This window comes from Alligator mississippiensis, chromosome 11, assembly GCF_030867095.1.
Source record: "Alligator mississippiensis isolate rAllMis1 chromosome 11, rAllMis1, whole genome shotgun sequence".
Classification (NCBI taxonomy): domain Eukaryota; kingdom Metazoa; phylum Chordata; order Crocodylia; family Alligatoridae; genus Alligator; species Alligator mississippiensis.
Window position 1 is genome coordinate 27312221 of NC_081834.1, and position 20903 is coordinate 27333123.

Here is a 20903-nt window from a genome sequence, read left to right on the forward strand (position 1 = left end):
CTTCCCCCAGTGCCACCAGGCATCAGCCCCCTTCACATACCCCAATACACACAGACATCCCAATACACACACCCCAGATAGTCCCCAAGCCCTGGCCCTCTAACTCTGCCCCCAAAGACTTAGCTACATTAGCTGCCAAGGCTGCTCCCACCACCCTGCCTGGCTGCATGCTGACCACATGTATGTGTGCACACAGAGACATGCAGTGCCCCCTGGTTCCAATCACCCTCCCCCCATTCCCACCAGTGGAGCAGAGTAACATCCCAGACTTTGGTTCAGATTTCACCCTGTCGAGCACCTTGTTGAGCTCATTTGAGCCCAATAATAAGGCTGTGTGAACCTTCGGGTGCTGATTCAATTTGGAGGAGATTCAGCCCAATTCAGTGGCCGAATCTCCGAATTGAATCAGGGGACCAATTTAAAGGTCTGAATTGATTCAAAGGTCTCCAAATCTTTGGAAAAGATTTGGAGAGCTTTGATGATTCAGGCAGTCCCCGGTGGCTGCAGCAGGGAGCTGCAGCTGACTCTGAGCTAGTAAATAGGGGGCAGGGGAGGGAACTATGGGGGGACACCTGCCCATCCCCCCAACCCATCCCCAATCTCCCAGCCCCCACTGACTCCCCCACAACCCCCACCCATGGATGCTCCTCCTGACCCCAGTTTGATATTTAAACCCCCCCCCTGGTGCTCACCAGGTGTTGCCAGGTGGGGGGCCAGATCTGGCCCTTTAAGGAAAAAAAACAACAAGAAAAGCCCTGGGACTCACTGCTCCTGCAGCAGCCTTGGGGCTTTGGGGAGCCCCCTACATGGTGTGGGGTAGTGGGGGGCAGTGGGGATCAACCCTGCTGGCAGGAGTGATGAGTCTGAGGTTTTTGCATTTTTTTTTTTCTAAAGGGGCCAGAGCTGGCCCAGGTGGGGCACCCATGGCAGGGCGAGGGAAGCGAGGGTTGGGGTTGGAGGGCTTGTGCAGAGCCCCCCATGCAGCATGGGTCAGTGGGGGGAAGCAGGGATTGCCTCTCTGCCCAGCAGCACCCACTGAGTCAGGGCTTTTTTTTAACAAGAGCCGGGAGCTGGGGCAGCTATTGCTGGGCTGGGAGAGCGGGCGGGGGATGGGCCTGGCCTGGCTGATTCGGAGATTCAGCAGCAGCCGAATCTCTGAATCAGATTCAGCCAAATCGAATTGGGACATTTGATTCAAATCACTGAATCGAATCACTGTCCCCTGAATCGGCCACATCCAAAGCAAATACTAGCTACTTTGTACAGGCCTACCCAATAACTTCCTGCCCATGGCAGCAGACCAGACTTGATCTTCTAGATCCCTTCTAGTCCTTTGATTTTATGATTCTATGATTCAAAAAATGACCTAGACAGAGATCAGAAGATCCAAAAAGAGGACATGTCCAGGAAAACCCAGATATATGGTAACCCTAACTGAATGACTGCGCAGTAGTCATCCCCAGATGGTTTTTTTTCCAACACTACTATGCAGTAGAAACGAGCTACTGTGCAGTAGCTTGTTGCTACTGCCCAGTAGCATCTCATGTAGACATGCCCACTGTGAAGCAATGGATGACTGCAAATAGATCTATTGGCAGGCATTGGAAGTGGAAGCATAAAGGGAAGGGGTTTTGCAAAGTAGATGGAAAAAATAACATCTCCTACTGCCTTGCCCAGCTCTATCGTTCTGTTTGACAAAGACAGCATTTTGCATTGTTTTTGTGGAAATTCAGTCAAGTCCTCTTTTGCTTCAGGTTTTCATATTAAAATACTATTTGCTAATAGACAACCTTAGACCTCCTGTCCTTCTAAACTCCTTGCTACTCATCAGTAGCCATAACAAGTCTCTATGTATCTACTACCATGGGAAATGTAGTCTCTGTAACAGGGGAAAAGGTTCTGATAGCACATCCCATTCTGATTAGGACAAAGTAGAACTTAACATTATTGGAAAAGACCACAAGACATTCTTCCAAGGATGCCTTGCTTTCCTCAGGCAGCACAGATGTATTTACTGAGAAATCTTTTGTTTTTAATAACAATGCCCATTTTAAAACTTTGATCTACATGTTGAGGAGTGTCCTGTTCAGAATTCTGAAATTAATAAAAATATGAAATCAGGGCATCAGAGTCTTTTTCTCATGCTTCATAGATCTTATTTTCTTATTTTATAAAGCAAAGAATGGGGATAGGAAACCATTTTTGTTACCCTCTTCTGGACCATCATTAACTTTTTCATGTTCTTTTAAAAATGAACTACTTATCTTAATGAAATCAATCTTGTTTTCTAAAAAAATACATTGGCTGCATTCTGCCTTGATTTACACAGAAAGGTAGACCTGGTTGTAGCACATCATGCTACATATCTTATATATCATATCCAGCGCATGTAAGAGCTTATGCACTATAGATAACAATAGAGGTGGAAAGACAGAATAGAGCTGGAAAAATATTCTGCAAAAGATTTTCTTGGGTATTGAAAGATCAGTGATGCTGCACTGCGAACTGCTTACATAATCATCATAAAATAGATGTTTTCTCTGAATTCACCAATTCCCCTAGCAGAGGAAATCTTTCAAAGGCTATACAACATTTTGTTTGTTTATGTGTACATTTAGATACATGTCGAACAGCTATTGGGGTATACTCATCAATTGATTTACTAAAGAAACTGGCCCTCAATATTACAATACAATCACATAAGATATGTTTTGTTGCATATTTATTGTCACGCTCACCACAGCTGTGTTGGGTTTAGTACTTACATCAATAATGGCAATTTATGTGATACTCTGAATACAACACAATTAAAAATTTTGTGCAATAGATATTGTTACCCCAGAGAATTATACAATGGGAACAATATGTATTATTCTTTATTACTTTAGGAGAAGGAGATTATAAAATAGGATTGTGCCAGGAAAAAGCCAACCTATTAAATGGGTACTTTGCGTTGGTCTTTCATCAGTCCCATGGGACGCCCATGCCCACTACGGGACAGGGAGGTTGGGATGAGGGAGATTCCCTGCCCTCCATCAATGCTGACCTCATGAAGGAATGCCTTGAGAGGCTGGATACCTTCAAGTAAGCTGGTCCTGACAATCTACACCCCAGGGTACTCAAGGAGCTGGCGAGCATCATAGCCCAGCCCCTGGCACGGATCCTTGAGAACTCCTGGTGCTCTGGTGTAGTGCCCAAAGACTGGAAGAAGGCCAATGTGGTGCCTATCTTCAAGAAAGGGAGGAAAATGAATCCAGCAAACTACAGGCCCATCAGCCTGACCTCTATCCCAGGGAAGGTCTTAGAAAAGTTTATTAAAGAAGCCATCCTTAATGGACTGGCCAACACCAACATACTGAGGGATAGCCAGCACGGGTTTGTTGCGGGTAGGTCTTGTTTGACCAATCTCATTTCCTTCTATGACCAGGTGACCTCTTACCTGGACAAGGGAGAAGAGACTGATGTCATATATCTTGACTTCAAAAAGGCCTTCGATCAGGTATCCCATGATCACCTCTTGGCAAAACTGGCCAATTGTGGCCTTGGGTGTACCACGATCCGCTGGCTGGGGAATTGGCTCCGTGGTCAGACCCAGAGGGTAGTAATTGACAGAAGTTAATCGTCATGATGCCCTGTGACCAGTGGGGTCCCCCAAGGCTCTGTACTTGAACCCATACTGTTCAACATCTTCATTAATGATGTGGACATTGGAGTCAGAAGCGGACTGGCCAAGTTCACCGATGACACCAAACTCTGGGGTAAAGCGTCCACACCTGAAGACAGGAGGGCGATCCAGGCTGACCTGGACAGGCTCAGGAAATGGGTGGACGAGAACCTGATGGTGTTTAACACTGAAAAATGCAAGGTTCTCCAACTTAGGAGGAAAAACCTGCACCATCCTTATAGGCTTGGCAGTGCTACGCTGGCTAGCACTACAGAAGAAAGAGACTTGGAGGTCATCATTTACCACAAGATGAACATGAGCCTTCAATGTGGTGCTGCAGCTATTAAAGCGAGCAAAATGCTGGCTTGCATCCATAGATGCTTCTCAAGCAAATCCTGGGATGTCATTCCCCCCTTGTACTCAGCCTTGGTGAGGCCGCAGCTGGAGTACTGCGTCCAGTTTTGGGCTCCACAATTCAAAAAGGATGTGGAGAAGCTTGTGAGAGTCCAGAGAAGAGCCATGTGCATGATCAGAGGTCAGGAAAACAGACCTTACGACGACAGGCTGAGAGCCCTGGGGCTCTTTAGCCTGGAAAAGCGCAGGCTCAGGGGTGATCTGATGGCCACCTATAAGTTTATCAGGAGTACTCACCAGTATCTGGGGGGACATTTGTTCACCAGAGCGCCCCAAGGGATGATGAGATCAAACGGTTATAAACTACTGCAGGACCATTTCAGGCTGGACATAAAGAAGAATTTCTTTACTGTCTGAGCCCCCAAGGTCTGGAACAGCCTGCCATCGTAGGTGGTTCAAGCACCTACACTGAACGTGTTCAAGAAAAAAATTGGATGCTTACCTTGCTGGGATCCTATGACCCCAGCTGATTTCCTGCCTAAGGTTGGGTTGGCTGGACTCGATCTTCTAAGGTCCCTTCCAGCCCTAGTGTCGATGAAATCTATGAAAATGTTTAGGGTTATACATGCTGCATCTAATATATGCTCACTCAGCCTTCTTCTGCTTGGATCCAGATAGAGGGATGTAGTAGTACAATGCAGGCTGCCTGGGGGTAATAACAGTTTTAGGGAGGTCACACTGATGGTTCATGTCAGCATTAGTATGTTGGCCATCCTTCTCCTTCTTTTTAAATGTATTGGCCTCTTTGATTTTGGTTACATGAATTCCATTTAAGGCTACTCATACAAGTTATACTAATTAGACATTCTAACCAGATCATTAGGAAAATCAATTAGCTACAGACAAAGAGCAATAATCTCTCTATATACTATACATACATATAGTATATATGTATACCCCCTTCACCTTTGGAGTTACAGCAGTCTTTCCACATGAACTATGATGGAGGGTCAGCAGCCCAGTAAAGCTGGTTGCAGAGCAGCAGCCCTTACGATATGGATCTGGGGAATTCTAATCTCCGTTTAAGCTCTCAACTCCTCTAGTAGTCTTCACAGATTTTCACATCCTGTTGGTGGCACTGCCTGCATTCCTGCCATTCTGATACTGGGAACAGGGCCAAGATGGCAAACATAAGACTGAATAAGACCAGAGAACAGCAATCATACTGTATCATCTTTCCACTATTTAACTAGGCAGTCCCCACTGTTGTACATGATAAAGAAGCAGCAACAGGAAATGAGGCAAAATGGATTACTAATTAGGTTTCAAATGTTTAAGAGCGTTTTTTCTCCTTAAATTCCATGTAACTTTTCCCCTCCTAATGCCACCTAAATACTTATACCTGGAAAAGTACCTCAAAAAGTACCTTTCTATGATTATTCATTCAGATAATACTAGGAAATCAAATTCACTTCAGCTGTGTTTTTCTCCCATTTATATTTGCTTTCCATAAAGATTCTAACAAATGATATTAATGGAAGTAATATGTGTTGAACCTGCGAGTTCTAACCAAATATTAGAGAATAACTGGAGAAAACAAATTCTGGTCAGCAGCCTGATTCTAAGACTTCACTGTGTCAAGAAATAAAACCACTTCAGAGAGAAGCAACGTGGTCTGAAGAAATGACAAAAGGCAATGGGCTTGGGAGCCAAATGGCCTGAGTCAGGATTTTGGCGTGCTACCAACTCTTTGAGTAGCCCCAGGCACTGAGTGCCACTGAATCTCCAGTTGTAAGATGGGTATAATGACACTTTCATTCCTGTTATATGACACCTGTAAAGGATTATGATCATATACAGCGCTATATAAATGCAGTGCAATCTTGGAACAATGAAGCTCTGCACCATTTTATTCAGAGCTGTGGCAAAGTGCCACAATTTACAAGGTCTGTGTTAGAGATGGAATTGCCATCACAATTCATCTTAATAACGTTTTTTCTTAACTACTGCATTTATATCTTATTTTTCAAGGAAGAGAGAGAATGTAGATGTACAGCCTATTTATACTCATGTCATCTGCCTATATCACGTGCAACAGACACATGATATAATTATTTCACTCCCGGGTAAAAGTTCTCTCTCATAAAGTTTGGGTTAATAATATGTTAGTGTGATTTACACAGGGGATGGGTTGGTGTCCACAACTCTAGCCAATTTCACTTCAGGGTAGTAATTTGCTCCTTGCAAAAAGGCCACTACTAATTACCCCATAACCTAGTGATGAGGCATTGTAATAACTTGTATTGGGGGCAGCTATCTTAGGGTCTTGTTACACAGTAATTTTGGTCGAATCCTGGAGCTCTTAGCCTCTGGATTGTTTGTGCATTAACAACCGAAACTAGTCTTAAGTGCTCCTTATATAGTTTAAAAATTATGCCACTCCAGGGCAGGATTATCTCTGATCCATGTTACCCAGCCCATGTTACACTAAGGTGCAGCCATTCTAGGCTAGAATTCTAGGCTACACTTTAGTGTAAACACCCCTCCCTCACCCCCACTGCCTGGATCAGGCCTACTGCCCCCTTGCCCTTCCCAGCACTCCAGATCCCTGCCTACTGCCCCCCACCCCTTACTTGTGGCTGCCCACGCTGTTCTGGGGGAACAGGCATTGAAAGAGCTTGTTGTCTGCCCCACAACACACCAGCCTGATTTACTTCCGTGTGCAAATCTGTGCATGTTACACTAATGTAAATTGTCATGTGTCCACATCCAAAGTGAACACCCTGTTCAGGAATATCCGACAATTTTAATACATGCATAATCTCAGCAGTCTTTTCTATTCACTGCCATAATAAAACTGTACTAATATGCTGAAATAAATAAAGTCTGAAAAGGTATCTTTATTCTGACATAATGGATGGGTATCTCCCAAACCTTGATGAAAAGTGCTATAATCACATTGTAACCCATAGTTGCACAGACCCAGACATGGGTTAGGAAAGAGGATTTCACCTTTATCCAGGTCCTACAGAAATCACACCCTTATTCTAGAAAGACTCATAGAGACGTAGAACTGGAAGGAACCTTGAGAAGTCATCTAGTCCAACCCCTGCCTGAGGCAGGATCATCCCTATGCAAACCATTCCCAACAAATCCATTATCTAACCTCTAAGCAAAACTACAGTCAATCCTGATATAACTTGAGACGTTACACACTAATCTGCCATAGGTAAAGCAGGGAGACCATGGTGGCCAACATCCTGCTGATGTAAAGGTTGTTGAAAATATGCTGAAGAGATCTGGAAAAGAGGGCCATGACCCCGCTGCCCCACTACAGAAGAAGACAAAACCCCCGCTGACCATCAGGTAAAATTCCTTTCTGACCCAAAATATGGCAATCAGTTTGACCCTGAGCAGCAGGACATAACCCTTTAGCTAGGAATCCCTGGGTTTAAGTCCCAGCAGGAACATTAGCATTAGGGGTGTGTGAAGCGGGCCCTATTTGATTCGGATTCAGATTCAGTCTGAATCAGGGGCAGTGATTCAATCCATTGATTCAGATCACTATCCCTGATTCGATTCAGCCAACTCCGAATCTGAAGATCTGATGCTGATTCAGAGAATCAGCGATTCAGACACAGACACAGCTTTTAAAGTTTTTTCTACATACCTTGAAGTACCAGGCACAGCTCGTGATCGCTGCAATGTTGGGGCAGATGAAGTGTCCCACAGGAGTACGGGGGGGGACCCTCCAGATGCTCGGCGGCGAACCTGGAAGTGAACCAGAAAACTTCTGTTCCACTTCTGGGTCTGTCGGGGAGCATGCTGCCCCTCCCCCCCCGCCTCCCTGGCTCAGCCCGGGGGGACCCCCAGTGCCCACCCCACCCCCGACCCAGACCCAGGAGGCACTAGCCACTGAGCCAGGGGCATGGGGGGGCCCTCCTGGCGCTCCACGGCAGACCCGGAAGTGGACTGGAAGTGCTTCTGGTCCACTTCCAGGTCTGCTGCTGAGCGCACTCCGGAGCCCCCCACACTCCTGTGGGACACTCCATCCACCCCAGCATCGCAGCATTCACGAGCCGCCTGGTACCTTGAGGCATGTAGAAAAAACATTTAAAGCTGTATCTATATTAGAATTACCAAATCTTTCTAAATCTCTCCAAATCAATTTGGAGAGATTAAAGGGTCCTTTTGGCCACTGAACTGGGCTGAATCTCTACCAAACTGAATCAGGGACCAAAGCTTTGCACAGCCCTAATTAGCACACCCCCAGTCAAAATCCAGACGCTTAGCCGCAGCCAACATCCAATGCTTCTGAGAAATTCAGATTCAGCCCACAGTTTTAAAAATTGTTTTTAAAAAAACAATAAAAAAAAAAACAAGCCCAGACGTATGAAGCAGCAGGAGGGGAAAGAATCCCCTCTTGATCCATGCAGCAACCAGCAAAGCCCAGAAGCATGGGGAATACCCCTAGAACATAGGCATAATTATGCCTAGATCATCCCTGACCAGTCCGTGGCCAGCCTCCTCTTGAACACCTCCAATGATGGAAATTCAACAACTTCCCTAGGCACTCTCTTTCGCTGCCTCGCTGTTCTAACAGTGAAGAACTGTTCTTGATATTGTCTCAACCTACTTTGCTGCTTCAAGCCACTGGTCTGTCCTACTGCAGAAATTGAGAAAAGGTGTTTTCCCCTTCTCTTTATAGCAGCCCTTCAGGTATTTCAAGGCTTCTGTCATGTCCCCTCTTAAGCATATTTTCCATAAGCTAAACATGCCTAATTCCTTCAACTGTTCCTTATATGACTTGCCTTCTAGGCCCTTAATCATTTTTGTCATCCACCTCTAGACCCTATTTAAGTTCTCTATGTCCGTTTTAAAATATGGAGCCTAAAACTGCACACAATACTCTAGATGAGGCCTAACTAGCACTGAGTAGAGAGGCACTATCACCCCTGTGTTTTGTACCTAAAGGGCATTTGCTTACATGCTTGCACTGCAGCGCTGGGTGCTTTTAAAAGCGCGTAGCACTATGGCGCATAGTTGTATAAGTGGTGAAATATTCATCAGCACTGAGAAAATGGTGGCAGTGAGCTTTTGAACTAGCACATAGGAGGTGTTTTAGTTCAAAAGCACATCACCGCCATTTTCTGTGCACTGATGCACATTTATCTGCTTATACAACTGCATGCGATGCAATGCAGTGCATGTCAGCTTGTGTGAGGAGCACTCAGTTAATCGAGTCTTCTCTGACCCGCCGGATCTCTGGCGCGTCACGGGATGAAAAGGTATGCGTAAAAATGCCCAATGCTTCTATTGATGCATCTAAAACTCTATTCGCCTTTTGTGTGGCCTCTTGTGTGGCATCACACTACAGACTCATATTGAATCTGTGATCTACCCAGATCCTTCTCCATAGTGCTGCCATCCAGCCAGGTGTTACCCATTTTGTATTAGAATTTATGATTATTTCTCTGAAGGTGCAGAATACTGCTTTCAGGAGTTGCTGGGAGCTGTCTGGGACCAGGATGGGGTCACAACTGCAGGAGGGGTGTTGCCTTGAGGGACTCATATAGTAACTGCCTGTGCTGTGAGACTCAGAGTCACCTGCCACCCAATGGATTTTCCATCCAGGGACTGAATCAGAGGGGAGCAGGGAAAGTACTGGAGTGCCACTTGCAAGTCTGTTCATGTGTACAACTTGGGAGTCACCCTGGCAGCAGGACAAGATTGGCTAAGATAACAGTTCCCATCAAGGACTCCTGCTATCACATCTGTGACTTTCTTGGAATGGAAGGGAGGGAGGGAGAGGGCTTGTTTGGCAAGGGGGAATTTTTATCATTCCTGCTGTAATGTAACTGTAGCGGTTCTCATAGATAGCTGCATGTTATCTCCTGTCCCTGACCTCAGTGTACCCTCTGTCACTGGGATCCATGCTGCTGCCAACCTCCGGTGGGGTCCTTGCCAAGCAGGAAAGGTGCGGCACTATACCCCCCCAGAGCACTCACATCTGTACCTGTTTTTGCTGTGCCTGCAAAGATCAATAAATGCTTGTAGTGCCTTTCTGAGAGTGCAGGGGGGGCTGCTGTTTCAGCTCCACTGCTTTAGCCAGCTGGAAGAAGGCTCCACTTCTCACAGGAGCTGGGCAGTGAGGAGTGAATGAGGCAGATTAATATTGCCATAGACTGGGAGATAGGCTGCTAAGTGCCCAAGGTCAGGGGAAGTGGGTGGAGAGGGCCTGGCTCCTTGGCTGAACTCCAGGATGGAAGGGAAGAAGGGGAAGGGGAGGAGAAGGGGTGATTGGGATGGGAGAGGAACACCTGTGGCAGCTGTGAGGAGAATGGTGTCCCAGGGCTCGCATGCTTGGCCATGGTCTGTGGGGTTGAGGACTGGGGTGAGGTGGAAGGCACAGGCTCAGCCTGCAGGTCCTGGGTTGCAATTTCTATGGCATCAGAGCTTTCCTCCCACTCCTGTGCACTGTGCTTCTTGCCCCCAACCACACGTGAGATGTCAAGGGAGCTCAGGTCCAGCTGCAGGTGCACCTTGGCTTCCACATCCTGTGATGATGTGGAGACTATCACCAACAGGGTGGACTCCTCATGGGCTGGCTCCAGCAGCTGACCTGTTACCCTGTGGCCCCTGGGGACTTGCTCCTGGGCACTCAGTTGTCAATGTCTGGGCAGTCAGTTGCCAGTGATTCCTTCCACACACCAATGGTGCTGTAGGCATACAGGGTCTCAACACCCCTGTCCCTGGTGAGGAAGTGGGACAGCTCCTCATAGAAGGGTGTGATTTGCCTATAGGCCCCAGGCCTTTCATTGGCATCTTGCATGCACTTATATTGGATCTGCATCCACTTAATCTTGGCATGGCCCCTTTTGAGGCGACATGCCTGCATCTGCTGGGCAGTGCACTTGAAGACATCCCTGTCCTGATGCCCTTTCTGGAACTGGTGCTAGATCTCCTCCTTGCCCCAGATGGCAACGAGGTCCCTCATCTCCCCGTAGTCCCAGTTGTGTAACCATGGTTGGGTAGCAGAGAAGGATGGGATGGGGTCTTCCATGGTCCACAGCAGTGCTCATGGTGTCTCAGCATCCATGGGTGGGTTCTAACAATGCCCTATGCCCTGGTTGGAAATTTCCAGCATTCTCTACCTGCAATATGGAGGCAACTGACCATATCCAACCTCCTTCTGAAGTTTCCAGGAGCATCCACCTGCTTCCCCAAGCATGGATGCTTAGTTCCCCTTCCTGTCCCTGCCCCAATACTCAGGAATCCTGTAGCTGTAAGCCAAAAAAGTCTTGCAGCATGCTAGGTGCCCATAGCCCAGGTATCTGCTGGCAATGGCCAAGCCATAGAGGTTACAGGCCTAGTCCCAGTGTTCTGTCCCCTGCCACCCTGGCCCACCAGAGGCAAGCTGCCTACACTGGCTCCTGCTTGGGGGGAGGGAAGGTCCATGCTGGGGTCTGGGTGTCAGGGTACCTGAATCTGGCCTCTGAGATATGGTGTGCAGGAGCCATTGTAGGGGGTGGGGGGACATGGGAGTCCCTGGCTGGGTATGCAGGAGCCAGGGTCAGGGTCCTTGGGGCTATGGCTGAGCATGGGTGTCCTTAGTTAGGTGTGCAGTAGCCAAGGTCAGCATCTGTGGAGCTGTGCCCACACACAGGGGTTCTCCTAGGCTTGCTGTCAGGTCTATGTGTACATTGTAAGGTGCTTTGTGATGGGGTGCAGGGGCACTACCCAGGGAAATGCGTGTCCAAGGGCTGGGGTTCATGCAGGAGACACAGATGTCTCTCTTTTGTCTGCTGTCTGTCTGCTCCTGCCAGATAGCCAGAGGCAGGAAGCAGGGCTGGGGAGAGGGGCTGTGCTGGCTCAGTTTTGGGAGAGTTGAGGGGTGGGGCCCGCTAGGCATTTGGCTGGAGCAGCTGAATACAGGCCAAGTGTTGGCATGCCTCCTGGCAAAGGAAGATTAGCGGAGGGCTGCAAAGGAGGCTGGGATGCTGGAGGACTGTGGTCTATTGAATTAATAGGGGAACCACTACAGAAGTTCAGTTCACCTGTCTAACCTAGATTAATCTGATTTGAGTGCACATTGATCCAGGTCCATCTTAGGTCAGGTTCCACCATTTTTAGACCACTCTATGTGCACCAAACTGTTACGGGTTTGGATCTATTTCCAATCAGTTATACCAGTCTAAGTGTAACGCTGATACCTGGCGTTGAAATCCTTCGTACTTACAGCCTCCTGTTCCAATCAATAGGAAATGGCATCTTGGACACCTTGCAGGATGGAGTTCCTAGTCAGTTTTACTTAAGCACAGGATCTATAACTTAGCTAAACATACTAAAGGCATATGATCATTTTCATTGCTTCACTGGACTGAAGCAGATTTAATTTAAAGTCCTAATTTCTTCTGCCTCATTGCTCTGTTGTAAACAAGATGAGTCAGTAGAAAGTTAGGCAGTTAGTCCCAAAAGTGTGGTGCGAGTCAGTCTCTGGCTATACAAATGCAGTTAATTTCTAATACACATTCCCACTAGGCACTGAAATCTCTCTGAACTGTGCAGGGTGTATATTTTGTTTTACTAGGATAGAGCACATCTCTCTGGCAAGTACCCACTCGTTTTGCCCAACATCTCCTATGGAAAAAATTGCAAACAGCCAATGATGGCGTGCGTGTTTTAAGTCCTAGCCTGGATCAAAGCCAAATACTGTGGTTCCATATATGGCAGTTCATATAATCTCTTGCCTTTGGGTGGCAAAAATTCGTAATAATTTACCTTGGAGAAAAGGAATCTTGGGTGAAAGCCATTGATTAATCCATTTTGCCAAGAATTAGAAGGGGAAAAAAAGTTCATTAGCTTTTTCTGACTTTGAGGTTACTGGTATTATCTAGGCACGCAGCCTAGATAATACCCAATATAAATAGCTACACACTCCGAGAAGGCAAAGGATAGAAAGCTCATGATGAATCATTAGGTCATATTCATTGGGCTCAGTCAATGCCTGCAGTCAGATGATTTCACTGGCTGTACAGATGTCAAAATCTCATATTTCAAAGTATAAGTAAAAGTGTTAAAGTTCAGCTGCAGCAGGGACGATTACAAAGCAAATTAAGTGTGCGTGTCACTCTGTCTGCTGGGGTTAGAGTGTAAGAGGAAGACCCAAAAATGAGCAAAAAAGGCAAAAGAAGTTTCAAGGAAAAATTTGCCTTGAAGAACAGCCTGATTAAAGAAGCCCTCTCAGAGTTCCTGGGAACTTTTGTATTGATAGTAAGTGTCAACTATTTTCCTTCCCTTTCTACTAATTTAATGACAGAAAGTGTTTGTAAGAGGACGTGTTGCTTTTCCCCGTACCCTGCATATCTGACAAATATTGCACAGCAGTGAATGAACTGCTTCTACATCTGGTAAGTTTGCTGTTACCTTATCCATTTTAAATTATAAATTGCTATTAAACATCAATTGTACCTTACTATTTCCAGGTAAACCTTTAATTTGTTAGTGAATAATATTTTAGTGAATTACCAACTTCTTAGAAATGGTGCACTTGTGAACAATGTATTTTCATAATAACTTTGCTTTCCTTTAAAAAAAAAAAAACAACTTAGAGAGATGTTCTTATCTCATGTCTCATAGATAACTTCCTTTGGCATGAATCAATAAGTCATACTGTACATTTGAGAGAGAACAGACCTCAGATTAAGTAATATTTTTTCACAAAGATTTAATCATGTAACTCCTAGTAACCTTCCTGGGAGTTGCACTGCTGACTCTTTGGCAATTCTGAACATTTACAGCTTTTTGTTTACGGTTTTAACACTACCGCATAGCTCGTGCATTGCCAAATTCAGCAACTGCTTTGCATTTCATACAATATTAGAACTATGAGTTTCCTGTGAGGTTTGTCTGGCAGAGTTTAGCCACAAAAAGCAGCTTTGTTACACAAAGACATACTGGGCACGACTACATGAGATGCTGACTGTGCGGAAACTGAAAAATACTGCACAGTAGTGTGTCGCAGCACAGACAGTGCTAATATGCTACTGTGCAGTATTATTAAGCTACTATGCAGTAGCATCATGTAAAAGATGTTCATTGGCACTACTGTGCTGTAACTCTGGTTACTGTGCATTTATTTAGTACTTGTATTAGCAAGTACCTGTTAATTGTATTAGCAAGTACTAAAAAAATGTGCAGTAATGACGGCACAGTAGTATCTCGTGTAGATGCACCCACTGAGATATTATCAGAATTATTACAGTGTGTAAAATGATAATCATGTTATGCTTTCTAAACACTCAGTAAGGTAGGCATAACTCTGTTTTACAGGTGGGGAAAAAGAACAAAGTGTTATCTGGGTAACAGACCTGAAATTAGGATTCTGGAATCCTTGCCTTCCAGTCACATGCTAAAACCAAACCTCTCCCCCTCCTCTTAGTTTGATTAAGTGAGATGAAAATGCACCAAAAAAAGAAAAACAAACAAAATATCAAGGCACCTTCCTCCCTGCACCTAAATACAGGCAGGTTCCAACAGTCACACACAAGTTGGAAATGAAAATCTCCATCAAATTGTAGCCAACAATCAGGGCAAGTAACAATACTACTTCAGTTTTCTAATTTCTGCTTTTGAGGTATTTTACTAAGGATCTCAATTCAAAGCAAGCAGCACAAAGCACTTTATAAACCTGACTTAATGAAGTTTCACAACACCCTGGTAAGGAAAGGAAATATTATCATCTTAATTTTACGTATTAGGAAACTAGATTAGAACAAGCTGCACAGGAAGCCTATGGCAGCATTCTGAATATAACCCAGATCACCTGTCTTGTAGACCAATATCCTAACCTGAAGATCTTCCTCCCCGCTGCATTAATTAAATTATATAAGTGAAGAATATGTACTCAAGTGCAGACAGAGCAAATGCTATTATTTAACGATATGTTGCATAAAAATAGAAGGAAATGCAACCCCAGGGTCCATTTCATTGTTAATCTGGAAACCAAGCTTCAAAATAGCATGGTTGACAATGTGACAGAAATTTTCCCTTCTCCATTTCTTGTTTCAACCTTGAGGAGAGCTGAAAAGAGCTATAAATAAATGGAACTTGTTGCTTGCAGCTTGCTGACTGCTTAGCTATCTAAGGGCTCCTATACACGTGCAGGGAGGAACAGACAGGAGCAGCCTGTAATTACAGCACATTGGAGCAGACTTGATAAAGCAAGGGTGTTTATAGACAAGGTAAGAGGGGGGCACTTTAAGCACCTAGATTTATGTTCAGACTGCATAGGGTATTCTGAAGTAATCTGCAGTATGAAGTTATTTTAACAAGGACACAGCCTTTTGGCAGTCATTTGGCCTTATGGATTAAGGGGATCCTTAGAATTTATCTTCTCATGATTTGTTTCTCCTGTTTAAAATATTAAAATGTTGATTTAATTCATAGGTAATGAAAGGGGCCCAACTGACAACTGTGGAGAAGGAAATCCTCACAAAGCAAGCATAGAAAAGTGTGAGCTCCTTTAGAGTGTCCCACTGCTATACTTCCCTGCTTTGCTACAGTGAAAATTAGACACTAGTTCCATGCCCTTATCTTATATTCAGGTGGACACCATGTTTGAATAGAAATGGATAGACTCCCTATTGAATGCCAGTGATTGTCCTCACTATGAGCTGGAGGTTGTTATTATCTTCATCAACAACATGACAGCCTTATGTTTTTCCTCTAAGTAAACATTTTTTGTTACCTAATACATGAACCACTGTAGAATTTAAAATATAATCCCACCACAAATGAAGGCTAAGAAGGCCCCTTTTTCTGGGATAGCACCATCACTTATTCCAAACTCCTAAATGCGTTAGTGTTACCAGCTTTGGAAGGTTTACTCAAACCTTGTCATATTATGTACCAAAGTCTGGAATATTTGAAAATTAAATATGAAAATCTTATGAAATTCACTTAGGATATCAGCAAAGTGGAAATTGCTTATGGGGCAAGACCCTCTACCAGAAGTAAAGGGGACTCTACCTATGGAGTAGAACAGATGTAGAAGGGACTGCGCTATAAAGGTAGCTAAATAATATCCATCTACCATGCAGACTGTAGTGTACTTTTGCAATATCCAACCTAATTTTAAATGAGCAAGCTCAGGTACCTGTACCTGGTATCATTTAAGCAGGGAAAATTAGCTCACACTGGGTCCATGCCACTGTGGCCAAATTATTTCCAGTATCCAAGCCAGCTTGTTTCAGGACAGTTTAGACACTGCTGCACTGCACTACAGTGCAGCAGTGCAGCACTATACACTATACAGTGTAGATAAATGAAAATGCTGAACTTTATACAACAATGTAATGTCTAAAAACTAAACTGGGCAATACAGTGTGTGTATGGCCAAGCAGCAGAGGCATTACAGTCTGCATTACAGCAGAGGCATTACAGTCTGCATTACAGCAGAGATCTCTGCCTGTAGATGGTTTGCTGACATCCTAGCTTTTCACTTCCCTCTTATTTTTCTGCTTTTGAGATAATTTCTTCATTAAAAGCAATTTCCTAGAAAGAAATTCTTGGGAGCCCAGCCTGTACTTCTAGGTAGAGTAACATCTGCATCTGCTTACTTGGTAGAACAGAGTGCATTTTCCACCAAAGTATAAGGACAATTGTATGGCTTTTGTCCAGGTTTTCTCTATAAATAGCTTCTTTAAGTGCATTACTCCTCTGTTCCTGTCTTGTGTGGTGTTTGTGTAGTGCTTCCTATATGTTTGAGGTTTAGCCTTGAAGGGGGTAAAGCTGTAGACTAAGGAGGACCACTGTCTGCACATTTGGTTTTATATCAAATATCAGGACTTGATTTACTCTCATCTGAAAAAATCTTCAAATTAGTTATTATACCATCTGCTGGCTGTGTAACAGCCAAGCCAATGAGCCCATTATAATTTAGCTGACTTTTCCTTCTTGCATGACCTACATGAACTCCAGTGCATATTAATAATGGCACCTTCCAGTATTATGGATGCATAGTACCGAATATATTTAAAATCCACATAAAAATGTTATGGTGTGATAGTAGATTCCATCTTAGATCACTGATTTCTGTTTATTAAATGAAAAGTGCTTAATCTTCACGGTAATATAGCTGCTTACATTTTTATTTTTAAATCAAAGGTGATTTAAATTATGCAATTATCAATAAACCAGTATTTGAAGGAGCAATTAGATAAGATGTGCAGAGTGATGTGGCTTAGAGCAATTCTTTTATACGGTATAAATCAAATAGATAGCAATGGCCTCAACTAACCACCTTGCTAGCCATTAGCAATTGACAATTTCCTGAAGGCATCACATGTAAGTAGTTACTGAGATGGGATTTGAAGCTGGATGAGTTAGTTATGAAAGATAGTGAAAAGTGTTATAAATGAAAGATGACTAAAATGCATTTATAATTGAAATTTTGATACATCATTTACTATGGCAACATCTTTTATAAAATGACTATGTGTACTGATGGCCACAGGAATGGCTATACAGTACTTTGAAAAAGGGGCTCTAGAATGTCATGGAAATTTCCATACATGAAGACCTCTGGCAATGACATTATAATACAAACATGATAATCACTTATAACTGCAACTCTAAAGAGTGTAGTGTGGGATACCCAGGGCAAACCAGCTCATTTTACAAGGAGAAATATATTTTCTTTTTTTCTATCTGCCAACACCACAAGCACAGAAAACTTATTTTGCTCCTGCAAGCTTACCATAGATTCTGCAGCTGAAGTGCTGTTAACAAATTCTGCTGATGGTGTGCAAACCAAGAAGAATCTAGCCCCTCCTCTCAAATGTAATAAATCTGTACTGCAAACAGGCATCAACAGTAGAAAAACTACTACTACTTTTGTCACTAAAATGAGCATATAAGTCCCCCTCTACATGTGCAGGTAAAGGCATGATGCGATCTAATGCATGATCTCCACAATAGCTCCTACTGCCATGCCCCATGTGCATGGCAGGAGGTATGATTGTGGGTTTGCACATTAGATTCCATTGCACCGTACTGCTGGTGCAAAGGGACCCAGGCTCCCCCTGCACCGAAGGAAGCTCCCATGGCTGGGAGCCCCATTCATCCCAGTTGAAGAGCTCCTCCAAGTTTTCCCTTTGCTTCCCACACCTCTGATGTGGGGGTCACCGCTTTGGCAATCTTCCATCCCCAGGGATTTCTTGCATCCTAGAGCCCTAGGAATTGCAGCAGCCATAATTCCCAGAGTCCAGAAGTTTCACACCCGCACTGACCCTTAGGGATCAAGGCTGCCTCAGTCCCCAGGGCCCACGGTTTTATGCTGGTCATGGTGCACCCCTGTGGTTGGGAGCCCTATCAGTTGATGGAGGTATTAGCCAGTTGGGAGACCTTACTACACGTGCAAATTAAAGCTTGATAGCCATCACCTATAAAGTTAGTACATATTTTCAAGGTCTGACTTTATAGCTAGTTGGAGCTTTTTATTGCGTGATAGCTAGTTTGCACGTGTACCTGATCTCCAGGTAATTGCACAATTAACCTGGTAATTGTGCAATACCTGTAACGGAGGGAGGGAGGAGTGAGGGCTAACTAACACAGGTAGCAGATTCAGCTGAGTAGGAAAGGATTTTTTTAATGTATTTACTTTTCTGATCATAATTGTCTTTTTTTTTAATCAAAATTGATTCGGTTTTTGTTCCAAACAGTGCTAATATATCTCACTGCAGTTTTTCTTTCTAAGTCAGCTGAATACCAGAGTGGAAGAACTGGAAGGAAGGTTACCTAATGTTTTTTGACCCTAAAGTGTTTGCCACAGCAAATAATTTTCAAGAGTCACAGGAAATCCTTTGTTTTTAATGCTACCCAAAGTGAAGAAATTGTGGTCATTGGGTTTTCCAACAAATAACCTTTAAAACTGTCAGGTGACTCAAATATTCTGTACTGTGTTAAGTTTTTAAAAGAGATTTCTATTCATCTTTGCAACCACAGCCTAACTCAGGGGCTCTTGTTGCTTAATATAGAAGTTCCAGTAAGTAAAATTAGATCAATTGTCAAAGAATGGAGGACCACAGTCTTTTTTGCAGATTCATTTTTTCCATCTGCAAAGTTTGCATCTGCAAAAATGAATTGCAGGCATTTTTTTCAGTATTTTACTTTTTTCTTGTGAATTGCACTCACAATTGAATAGTGCATTCTGAACACGGGCATGGTTTTTACAGGTACAGAGTTGTAGGTTGCTTTTTTGAAATATTAGTCCCTTAAACAATAAATAATTAAAAAACAAAATACAACTAATAACATTTCCAAATTGTTACAAATAGCTGGAAGGTAAGACTGGGAGATGAAAATGAACTTTTTGCTAAATAAGTTTGCACTTATATGTGTCTTGAGTATGCATTGATTGTTAAAATGATAAATGCAGTTCAGTACGGAAGGAATTTTTGAAAGCTATCTAACCTATCCATTTCCATAATGACAACATTTGCTACACTACTTCTAAGCCATTTCTGAAACATTTAACATGTAAAAAATGTAGGTTATCCAATTAAAATCTTTTTGAATGAAAAATAAACCCCAGGCTGAAAAGTTCAACCACTGAATGCCAGCTTTTGATGTTTATTGCACCCTGACATCAACTCGCTAAATATCCATCTGCCTCATCTGCTTGTCCAGTTAAGGTATAGAAAAATGTCCCATCCCATAAGTCATTATGGCTGCTTCTCTCATATCCAGGCACAAGACCTCCAGTGTTCCTGTGGCTTAATACACGCTTACACTTTCATACGGTTATACATTTTTCAGTCAGCCTAGAAAACAAAACAGAGAAGCTCCTCAGAACGAGAGTAAATGATCAAACTGACAAAGGAACAACACATGAATGTTATTGTCATCTTCAAAAAAACTAAAGAGAAGTTATTTCTTCCTTCCCTTTGTATCCTGCCTCTCTTCACTTCTGCAAGATACGGCTAAAACCTGAATACCTTACAAATGTTTTCCTTTCCTTTTCTGCCCTGAATTTTGAAAACCCAGCAGAAAAGTTAAAATAATTTTCACCACAAAGAAATCAGCAAAGGTTGGTTGTCCTACCTAATTAAGGACAGAAAACCTTTTCAGCATCTAGGGGTAGAGCATGCAATATTAATCATAAATTATGAGACAATAGAGACCTTTCCAGTCTCCCTGGACAATTTAAAGCTTTCATTTCTCCTTTATCACATATAAAAAACAATACAACATTTAAAAGCATCAGATAATTTTATACAGATAGTCAAGATTTCTACTGTATACATTTTCTTTCACATAGAACACATAGAATCAGGTCTTTGTGTGGATTAGAAGCTTGAAAGTACATATTTCAGCACAACCCTTATGATAGTTACAGTAACATGTCCTGGTAGTAATGCTTTTTGACATTAAAAAGCAACAACTTCAAAATGACAATGATCTTAGGGTTTAGGACCATATGATTTAAATACCTAAATGACCAATTTTTATTCCAAGCCCTTATTTTATTAAACAGTAGGTCTGAAAACACATGAAGGGAAATCTGTTTGAACTTGAGAGGATACTGATTGTGTCTCAGGGGATCTTGAAGAGAATGGCTATGAAATCCTTTATTACTCCAAGTTAGATTACACTGTAACATGCAGGTGAAAAAAACAAATAAGTAATAATAAAGTAAGAACCATGTAGTTTTTAAAGTATTTGCATCCTTTTTTTTTAAGTTGTAAATTCTGTTTTTCTCATCTATAATTTTCAACAAAAAGCCTAAGTACTGCAACTGAAGATGTGATAAGATGAAGAGTACTTTTTGCTAGATTTTCTAGCACAAGTTAAAAAAGAATTCAGAGGAGTTCTGTGTCCTAAA

At 43.2% G+C, this 20903-nt stretch overlaps 1 protein-coding gene across 1 annotated transcript in view; it reads left to right on the forward strand.

Moving 5' to 3' along the window:
* Positions 1 to 12972: 12972 nt before the first annotated feature.
* AQP9 (aquaporin 9) overlaps positions 12973 to 20903 on the forward strand; it is a 39912-nt gene continuing 31981 nt past the window's right edge. Inside the window, exon 1 of the mRNA XM_014606105.3 lies at positions 12973 to 13291. Coding sequence (XP_014461591.1) covers positions 13190 to 13291 — 102 coding nt within the window. The 5' untranslated portion in view covers positions 12973 to 13189. The remainder of the gene's footprint in view (positions 13292 to 20903) is intronic.